This window comes from Quercus robur, chromosome 4 (assembly GCF_932294415.1).
Source record: "Quercus robur chromosome 4, dhQueRobu3.1, whole genome shotgun sequence".
NCBI lineage: Eukaryota > Viridiplantae > Streptophyta > Magnoliopsida > Fagales > Fagaceae > Quercus > Quercus robur.
The window spans coordinates 82,406,613-82,417,958 of NC_065537.1; the positions used below are offsets into that span (position 1 = coordinate 82,406,613).

The 11,346-nt window shown below is 31.9% G+C and overlaps 2 protein-coding genes across 2 annotated transcripts; both read left to right on the forward strand.

Annotated features, from left to right (window-relative positions):
• Positions 1-2,353: 2,353 nt before the first annotated feature.
• Positions 2,354-2,578, forward strand: LOC126724575 (arabinogalactan protein 23-like). The gene has a single exon (XM_050429056.1). The coding sequence runs from the start codon at positions 2,354-2,356 to the stop codon at positions 2,576-2,578; it is 225 nt and encodes a 74-aa protein (XP_050285013.1).
• A 4,508-nt stretch (positions 2,579-7,086) lies between these two features.
• Positions 7,087-8,207, forward strand: LOC126723966 (uncharacterized). Its single transcript, XM_050427995.1, has one exon. It carries the CDS (start codon positions 7,188-7,190, stop codon positions 8,055-8,057), a length of 870 nt encoding a protein of 289 aa, XP_050283952.1. The 5' UTR covers positions 7,087-7,187; the 3' UTR covers positions 8,058-8,207.
• The last annotated feature ends 3,139 nt before the right edge of the window (positions 8,208-11,346 follow it).

Sequence of the window (11,346 nt, forward strand, 5' to 3'; positions counted from 1 at the left end):
TTGTACAAGTTGTGAATGCTTTTTAAATGTTGTTAAAAATCATAGATTTTCAGAAATTCCTTACTCAACATCTGAATGCATTATTCATATATGAAAAGTAACTCCTAAAATTTTATTCATCCATTGTTAAATTAATGAGTATATTAGATTTTATCATGTTAGTTAAGGTTTTAGGAATTTTATAGCCTATTTGAAGATCTTAATCCAATTAAATTATCCAATTTATAGATTTAAAAAAAAAAAATCATGGTTAATTTACTGTTGGGGATAATGATTAGGGAAGACTCCTAATTGAGTAATTAATATAACATTACATAACATTTTAATGCAATACTCATATGAACAATAAATCACAAAATTGTATTCAACCATTGTAAAAATTAGTATATTGGATTTTATCGTGTTGATTAAGATTTTAGGAATTTTATAGCCTTCTTGAGGATCTTAATCTAAATTATCAAATTTATAGATTGTTTTAGGGACACTCCAAAACATAATATATATATATATATATATATATATATGAACATCATTTAATGCAAAAGCTTGAACCTATTTTTGTTTGGAACTAACTATGTTATATGGGTCATGTTAACGGTGCCCTTTGGGCAATTATTAATAAATTGTTTTAAAAAAAAATTTGACACCACTTTCGTAAAAAAACATTAAAAAAAGAAAAAAAAATAGTTAAAAAAATTAATTTTTTTTTCTTTTCCCATAAAATTTATAAATCAATGTTCTTAAAACATCCATTAACTTTTTCTATATTATATTAACTATCCACACTTGTCATTATCAGATATTTAATGTGAGATTTTACTCATATGTGTATACACAGCATTTATCCGACTTCTAAACCTGTTTGTTATCCTCTTTGTTGGATAAGTGGCTGGCTGGCATAGAGTAGACAAAGACTAAGCCTCAGAGCAAGCAGTTGGTCTGGGGAAAAATTTGATGAGGACCCATGCTAATAGGCTGCAAAACACTCCATTCTATTCAGCCTTTTAAAAGTACAAGAACACAAAACATATGACACTTCCCTGGGAAATGCCCCAATAATCACATAAAGACTATTTTTATTATTTTCTTAAGTTGTGATCTTGGAAGTTGGAACAACCATTACGAATGAATTTAACAACTGGAAAAAGAAACTTCAGTACAAAATCAACTATCCAAGTAACTGTGTTAGTGACCAAGAGACTTTTGATTTAGTGTTATCATAGAAAAGCTTGGGTTCCCTCCCCCCTTGTTGTAAGCAATAAAATTAAAAAAATAATAATAATTAAAAAAAAAAAAAAAGAGTAACTAATTTGTTACTTTTTTAAAAAAAAAAAATTTTATGTTACTTTTAAAATTACAGGATTTAATTTATTTTATTCCTAAATTAGAGGTTTAAACTTTAAAGTATAATTTTCCACACGAAAAGAAAAAACAATGTAAAGAGACAAATAGGATATCTAAAGTACTCCTGGCATCTTTTAGTTGTAATTTTTTAGAATAAAAGCGTAATTTTAACGGAATTCTCTTCATAGCTTATTGGAAGAGAAAAACATGTCCCCACCCCCCATCATCCCACCAAATTAATAAAATAAAATAAAATAACCCACGTGAAACAATTTGAGTCTAATGAAATAAGGCATTTTTGCCATCCGTAGAAGTTCTCATAAATAGTTTAATCAACACCTACAAGGTATAATTATCTTATACAAATTATGTGATAACCGTCTTTTTTTTTTATTTTTTTAAGAGTTTTAATTTATATTGTCTGATTCTAATAATTGTTTTTTTATCATTAAACTAAAACACCAATTGGCTTTTACTTATATGACAATTGTCTTGTATACCAAAGGAATTCACATTCATGAATGGCCCAAACAGATACATATGAGATGAAATTTACATCCACAAATCCCAAATGTAAATATGAGGAATGTTGTTTACATTTATCACTGAGATACCACTCAAGATAATTAAAGGCATACCGCACACCCACCAAATTTTTTTTTCTTGTACAAAATTTACCAGAAATCAAGTTTAAAACCTCAAAATTACCTATTTTTCTTCTCAAAAAAAATTTTAAAAACCTCAAAATCATTAATTTAAATACCTTTTATATCCTTGACCCTCTTACCAAACAAAATCAAGTAATCATAAGCCTACCAAATAAAATGTTTAAAAAAGGAAACTTAAAATCAGCTCCTTTTTTCCTTCCAAAAAAAAATCTCAGTTATCTCCTATAAAATTCCCCTCAATCCCAACCCTCATTCAACAGCCCCCAAATACCAAAGGTGAATTGTTGGTGATATAATCCTTTCATTTATTTGCAAGATTTTTGCCTTTCACTCTTGCCTCAATGGAAATGGTGAAGATCCTTTGTGCTGTTCTTTTCTTTGTTGCCTCAATGAGTGCAGTGTTGGCTCATGAAGGCCATCATCACCATCATCATCATCATTACTCCCCAACTCCAGCTCCAGCTCCAGCACCAGGACCAAGCAGTGGTGCCTCAGCTACTTTCCCAGTTGTTGGTTCTTTTGTTGGTGCTTCTCTTGTGTCACTTGTTGCCTATTACTTGTACTAGATGTTTAATTAAAACAAGTTAAGGTATAGAGCTTAAGTGAGGGAATAAAGATTACATCTTTTTTGGGTGTTCTTGAGTTTTCTTATATTTGTATTTCTTTATTCTTGGATTTCTAATTCTAATTTATTTTATGCCTTATGTGAATGGTCTGATTTATTAGAAAAGAAGAGCATTTCGTGCACGTTATTTGGATTATATATTTGGGTTGTGCATGGTTTTCTTTTCTGGAACCAGTCGTGTTTGATGATTTTAGATGTGCCTATGGTTTGTATATTGGTTAAGCAAATTCTTCTCAATATTCCAATTTAGACTCAACTTGAAAGAGAGATGGCAATTGTGATTTCAAGTTGGCTAAATAGTAAATAAGTTTTTTTTAATGAAATTTTTGAGAATTTGACAATAATATTCTTTCAAATTCCAATCACTAGTGTAACTGTTCTGTAAGTCTATAGAAAGAATTTTATAGCTCAAAATCTTTGATATTGTGGACTGAATAATCATATCCCATGATGAAAGGAACGCTAGTATGGAAATCGGAAATCAAAATTCAACTTTAAATTAATTATATGCAAATGTATCTTGCATATCCTTGGTGCGATGGTCACTCCATAAGTATAAGTGCTTGTGGGGTATGAGGGGTAAGGGCCGGGGTTTAAGTCTCTAGGAGAAAACTTCACACACATATACACCTAGATTAGGTTAGAGTAGAAATTCTATCTTGTATAAAATATATATATTCATTAGGCAACATCCCATTTATATCAAATCCCTTGATTCTTGTTCTCCAATTAATATTACTATATAGAGAATCGCTTCAAGTTCCAGAAAGATCTGTTTGTTTTCTAGTTTTATTTGGTCATATAACTAAAAATCAGCTTTGCCTCTCTGCTGTATTATTTTGGCCTACAAGAAAAGATGAGAAGGCAAAAGAATTGACAGATTTACTTACCATATTGTTATGTACGTTGGCGTAAATGGGAGGAAATTTAATTAGAGCCATAATAGGACTAAGTATAAGGTAGAATGATCTCTCATTGTTTCCTTTTTATACTAAATAGTTGCAGCTCCTCTTATGGTCACATTATCCAAGATATCAAAACTATTGCTGCTGGTTTCCAGGATATTCTTTTCTGTCATGTTCGTCAATTAGGAAATTGTGTTGCTCGTATAGTCATATGCTTGCTAGATGAGCCTTGGAGTCTGACCCATTTGTAGTCTGGATGGAGACTGTTTCTCTAGACGTTTCTGCTATTTACAACTTTGATTTGAATAAGATTTAATAATACTCCCATAGTTGGGGCGGTTTTCTCCCAAAAAAACTAGTTGTAGCTATGCATGAAAATATATATATATATATATATAATTATTTTGAGATGTAGTATAATGTATAATTTATTCTCTAAATTTTATTGTAAATAATTTTTTCTTCCTAAAAATTAAATAATTTCTAAAAGTAATTTCTATCTCTCTATTTTTACAAATATATATTATATAATTTTATTATTTTTAGTGCTTTTGATTGATATTATTCTTTTTGAAGTGGTCCATATTCTTCTAAATATTATTATTATGAATTTTTTTCTAATTTTTTTTTTTGTACAACTAAAACTTTTTCTTCTAAAAAAAAAATAAAAATAAAATTTTTAAGTTTTAAATTTCTCATTCTTTGAATGGGACTGAATAGACCGAATTAGATTTAAATGGACCGAATACTTCAAAGTGGACTGAAGTGGGACTATTTGGACTAAATTAGAACGAATTAGACCAAATAGGACCAAAACGGACCGAATGTTATATAAATGGATCAAAGTGAACCAACTAAATCGAATTGGACCAAAGTGGACGAAAATGGACTAAAGTGAACAAAATGGATCGAATTGGACTGAAATAAACCAAAGTGAATCGAAATGTTATGCAATAATAGATGTTATACTTCCATTTTAAAAGGCTCTAAGATGTTAACCGATTTTTTTTTTTTTTTTTTTTGGTATATAAGCAAAACTCGAATTCTATTTCTAGGCAATTGAGCTAATTGAAACCCTATCCTCTCACCAACTTAATGCTTCTCTAGTTGCAGCATTGGCCTATTGGTCATCATGATATTTAGGGCATAAGGAATCTTTTAAACACGTTCTAATATTCTCTACACAAATCACAAATGTAGTATGAGTCTATGAGACACAACGTGGCATATGAGACTATCTAAATGAATGACAACCTGAAGATACAAGGACTAATCCTCACAACACATGTCACACATGTCAACCATGCATTCTCCTTACTTTTTAACCCTTTTAATAAATCTTTTTCCTCTTTCTTTTAGCATATCACACTATAAATTATTACTAAGTCCAAAAGTTTCACCCACATATATATATATATATATATATATATCTCAATTGCTAATTAAGTTTTGTGTCACTGCCGTTATTGCCCATTGGCCTTCATGATGGTTTCCTTGGTTACAGCCATTTGGCTCAGTGCAATGGTTTGCTCACAGTTGATGAGAGCTTGTGCTTATGAGGAGGAGATTGCTCCATCGCCAGCCATAGATGATGGATCAGCCTTTGCTTTCTCAGCTTCTATTGTGGCTGTAGGGTGTTTTCTTTGTTATGTTGTTAGTGTTTGCATGCATTAATCTTGCTATAACAGAATTTCAATATGTTGTGCTGATTTTTTTTTTTTCTTTGGAAGAGATGTTGTACTGTTAGCACTATGAATTTTGTAATGATGAATTATTATCTTTATATTATTCAAGTAATGTATTAAGGTTAAGATTTCCCATTGATTTTCTTTGTTTGGCTCATATATGTGTATCTTTACGGTGTGTTTGGATGGCAGGGTTTGGGTGATTAAAATCCAAATACCTTGTTTGGATAGTTTGCAAAAGGTTAAGGATTTGAATTTGACATATCATAAATTCTTATCTCATAAAATTTTAGAAATCCATATGACATACTTAAATATTTATGGATTTAGAATTAAGACATTTCAAATCCATCACTTTAAAATTCAAATTCAAATCTAAATTCAAGCATCTAAACGCAATTTTAAGATGTTTATATATTTTCTTTGGTAAATGTGCGATTTTTAAGTAAATAGTGAATTTTCTTTTAGGAACTTGTTGTATAATGAGCAACACAACATTTTTCACCATCTTGTTCACCACATTTTAACATGGTAAATTGTGATTGGAGCAATATCAACCCATCACTAACATTATTTTCATTCTTATCAAAGAACATGTCAACTGTATATAAAAGGGGGGAAAATCATTTCAACTGTTTTGTAATAATAAGTTTGAGGATTGGAGCAAAGAGGGGGGAAAATTAAAGAAAAGGTCAAGACAAGGTCCGCTCATTACAATTTGAGGTTTAGGACAATAAGTTTAAATAAAAATATTCTTATATTAAAAAAAATTAAAGAATATATATTTCACTTTCTATATTATGTTTCTCAAAAAAAAAAAAAATCCATATTAGAATTCTTTTTTTGGTATACATAATTTTTAATTTAAATAAATATCTTTTGTCACTTTTTGGATGCGGCATTAGTAAATTTTTGCATTTACGTTTTGTTAATCTTAGGTAAGATTTTTTTTTTCCCCCTATGTAGAAACATATGTAATCACATTTGGAATTATATTATTGTTCTTATATAATTTAGTTTGCCAATTTTATTTTAAAACTTTATTTTTTTAGTTTTTTAGTTTTTTCATATATAGACAATAAAAAGAAATGTGATCTACAATACAAAACTAATATAAAATAAGTTTCACACAAAGAACCATAGGACTTAATTTATAAAGTAATATTGTAGATTAGTTAGATTTTGATCCTTTTACAAGGGGGAAAAGTAAAAAATGAGAGTAGTTTTTTGATAATCGAAAAGGGTAGGAGCTATTAGAGTGACTTTTTTTATATTTGCAAAATTATCATTCTAGCATCTTATCTCCTAGGTTCAAGCCTGCAAGGAAGAACATCAGTGAGTCATAGCTCTTATTTCAGTCCCAGATGGTGACACATGTCTTTCTCTTCTATTCTTCTTAGGACTTGGTTTAGGTCTAGTGCATTGGACTCGGAAAGATGATAACATGTGTTCATTTTTAGACACGTGTTTAAAAGTGAACACATGTCATCATCTCAACAAGTCTAGTAATACTAAACACTATAACCTAAGTTTGACCCTTCCTCTCATATAGAAGTGAGTCTCACTCACCGCACCCAATGATAACCCCTGTATACTAGGGTCTGTAATAAAAGATTCAGGGCCCATTTGGTAAAGTATCTTAAACACATGTTTTCAGTTTCTAAACAACATTACTCGCATTTCCACATACTTTTTCATCCACATATATTTCAAAAAAATATAAACAATATTACTCAAACTACTCTACCAAACAAGCACTCAAATATCCAAAAAAAAAAAAAAAAAAAAAAAAAAAAGAAAAGAAGATGGGATGAAAACAACCAAAGTCAAACCGACATACCAAAGTTTTAAGAGAACTCTTTCAACAAGTGCTACAAGTCGTTGCGCTAAAACATAGTAGTTGGCCAAACCTTGTGTCTCCTTACAAAAACCTTGTCCCTCGTCCCTCTCTCGCACACAAATGGCCGCCATGATTTCACGCAGGTTTAGCTCTAGGCTTCTAAAAACACCTCATTTATTCTCATCATCCTCCACTTCCCTCATCTCTGCCAAAACACTTTCCAACCCAAGCTTCAACCTTATTGAATTTCAAGCCCCAATACAGCCAAACCCCCAAAGTTCCAATCTTGGTTCCATTGGATCATGGTCAAGCTCTGCTACCAATTTCAAAAACCCTGGTCTTTATTGGTCACCAAATGAAAAACCCAGAAATATTTCAGCCTATAATTCATTGATACACACTGGGAAACTCCTAAACCCTGTTAAAAACCCTCAAAGTTTCAAGCTTGATTGGTTTCATGGAGGAAAACCCAGATTTTATTCAACCTCTGAACCATCCTCAGAATCTGAGAAACCCCAAAAGCCTAGTGAATACCCAAGTCAAAACCCGGATTTCAAGCACCAAGAAATTGAGGGACCAACAGTGGAGCGTGACCAATCTGCTTTAGCCAATGAGACCCGAGAAGTTCTAGAAGGGACGATGAAGACCATCTATAGTTTGAGTAAAGCTGTGGCTTTTCTGGGTCTGGTTCAGCTTGGCCTTGGAGCTTGGATTGCTTATATCACTAAGTCTTCGCCTATTCCTGAGGTTTCAATGATGAGTGCTGTGGCATTTGGGTTTCCATTCTCTTTGGCCTTCATGTTGAGGCAATCATTGAAGCCAATGTACTTCTTTAAGAAGATGGAGGAGCTAGGTAGGTTACAGATTTTGACTCTGACTCTCCAGGTTGCTAAGAATTTGAATACATTATTTGTTCGAGTTCGCGGAATTTCCTTCATTTGTATTGCTGGCTTGTCAGTTGGATTATTGTTCACTCTTCTGTCAAGATGAGTTAGCTTTTTTTAAAAGATTAGTTTACTAATGATATAAAGTTATACATTGGTTTTCCATTGAGTTGGATTTTCATGTATTAATGTTTGATTCTCCTTGGATGGCATATGTTTTTCTTTCATTATATAAAATGACCATTTTGGCTGAAAAGTTAGCAGTGTCTTCTTATTTTAAGAATTAGTCCAGCGGTGACTTTTGAGTTTTGATTTGATTGCTAAATCAAAATGTTATGGATGTATTTGTCTCAAGGTCACATGTTAATGTTTAATGGTGATTTAGTATTAGCCATAGCATTTGACACATTAATTATTTTACTTGTGAAGTGATAACCTAAAAGCAGTTTGGTGGAAGAGAATCTTCTTATGCATTCCTTTAGAAGAAAAAATATTTAAACTTGACATCAATTTTGTTGTTTCACAGGGTTGGTAGTATAATGACTGATAATTATTAATTTTCATTCATTTTATTCTTCTTTTGAGTCATCATATTTGTCCCACTAGAAAGATGGGTGATTGGTTGCAATAGCAAGTTGGATGGTATTGTGAATGGGAAGTTGCAGAGATTAAAGCAAACATTTCATTCATATGGGAAAGAACAATTCATATACAGATTTAATATGGCACATATATGATTAATTAGTTGGATTAATTAAGATTTAAGAGGCACTTGAGAAAGTGATTATTGTGTGAAAGGATATAGGAGGTAGTAGAATTCATTAATTCATAGTTTTCCATTGATTTCAACACCAGTACTTTTCTGAGAATCTGAGATGCTCTTTCATGTTGAGTATAATACAGTTCTGAAGAAACGGAACTTCTGTTTGTTATGTGCCAACATAGAATGTATCCTGTTATTTAGCTCTTAGTTTGATAGAGAACTCAGGGAAGTATGCTTCAATCTTCTGAGAGCTCTGTATAATTGTATGTGTATTCAGACATAGGGAATTTTCAATTCCATCAAAGACATGAAACTAATAAATATCTTGAAGCAAAACTTTCTGTCAGGAGGTAGACACTAGTGGTGGTGTCATCCATTGCCCATTGGGAGACATGAGAGGTTAACTGAGTTTTTGGCTTTTCTAAGGGCTAGAAAACTAGCAGCTTTTTGCAATTCTCAAAAGAAGAAAGTTTATTCAATAGCAATTAAGAATTCATGAAGGCATTGTGTGCACTGTGTTAGATTGCATTGTTTGGGAACCCATCATTGTCATTCTAGAATTATTTGAAAGTACCAGGATGTGTTTTAGAATCATCCTTGGGATGCTCATAGTAAGGACAAGTGGAGCTTCAGCAAGCTTTGTGATAGTTAACTTATATTTGTAAGGTAGGGTGACAAAAAAGTGGAGAAATAATTTGAATTAACCTTTTGTTGTGCATTGAAACTGACACACTATACACCCATCAGGCCTACTTTCTCATTAATGAGATATTCTCTGCGACAAAGAGAGCTTAGGAGGAATAACATTACAGAATGACCACTATTTCATTTGCTATGAAATTTTTAAAACTTTTTATGTAATATAAATTATATAATGTTGAGCTGCTGATGGTCTAATTTGCAACAAGCAGAAGCCATACAAGGCATTGCAGATGTGCAAAGGAAGCGTGTTTACCGACTACCACGATTCTGTATACGCTCTCTATTTGTCATAGCTATATAATGGAAAATTAGAAGTTGAAGTAGAACAAATGATAATGCTTTTAGGAAATCTGGAAATGATACTCATCGGGAAAATGCTGGTGATACGGACTTTGAAACCAAAAACAAAAGTACGAATACTCAAAAGAATACACATTGGGAAGTCTTTGTTAAAACACCACAAACCAGGATGTGCCAGTTGAGCCAAGACGGACTCTTTACAAGTATGCAAAGTCAAAACAATACATAGAAGGAAAACATTTTTCACAACAGCTAACATAGCATGTTGTGATTGATGCATAATAAAAGTAATGTCAATAATAAATTTAAGTGAAAATAGTATTGTGTCATGTCAACCATTGTAAAAGATGTGCCTCTAGTATTACTATATTCAAAACAGCTTAGCTCTTCAAATGTGGCCGCCAACAGTAATCAGATAGTTAACAGTTTACTATTCAACTTTCTTTCTCGTTTGATTTAGAAGAGCTAGACGCATATAGAAGAATCCATGGTATTTCTGAAAGTCCTTTTAGGTCCAAGCCTAAGAGTGTGTATGTTTGAAGGTGAAATAGAGTGGATAGAAAACTTTGGGGAGAAAATAAGAATGAAAACTTTTTAAAGTGTGTTTGGTTCAGTGGGGAGGAAGGAAAATAAATAGTGAGGCCTGAGTGTTTTCTTTCCGATCCCACCAAAACGTTCCCCCCCAAAATGGAGAGAAAACTGAAGGGAAAAAATAGGACAGTTTAATGGACAAAAATGCCTATATCTAGTTTTTCTTTCTTTCTTTTTTTTTTTTTTTTTCTTTAACTAGGAAACGTGGCCTCTTTCTTCTTCTTCTTCTTTTTTTTTTTTCTTTTCTTTCCTGGACGTTCCCTTTATTTATATATATATATATATATATATTTCCTAGATTGTGGGTGTGATAGTTTTTTTTTGGGTGGGACATGATTTTTATTTTTTAATAAATTGGGTGATTTTTTTTTTTTTGGTTATTTGTCACTTTTTGTTTCAATTGGCCATCATTTTTTAACAAGAGTGTATGAATAAATTTATACAAACTCACTTTTTCCATCCCTCCACTTTTCCACTCCCAACCAAATAAAAGTAAGAGAAATTAAAATTTTTTCTATCTTTCAACTTTTCCATCCTCTCACCATTTTCTATCCTCTCACTTTTTCATTCCTCCAACCAACGGACCCTAAGGCTGCATGCCTTCTGTATTTTTAATGCTAGTGAACATGAAGTGAATAAAAGACAAGGGGCTGTAATTGCATCTTGAAGTGGTTTTAACACTTCTCAGCCTAGGGTTCTAACACTACCAGCCCCTCACCCTTAAAACAAAGACAAACACAAACAAAAGAAGAAGAAAAATGCATCTTGAACACTTACTCTCTCTGCCTAGGAAAACCTGGCACTCTGATGGACAAGAGATAAAAGGACTAAAGAACATACAAAGGACTAATCTTTTTTGAGCCTAAATAAAGCATGCGTATATATATCTGATTAACCCAAAGACAATTACCATCAAGTGTGCAGACTAAACGAGAGAACATACACAAACAGTATATAATATCAAAAACTCAAAATGATAGAAGGCACATACCCTACACACACACACACACATATATAAGATAAAAGGCACACCAGGATG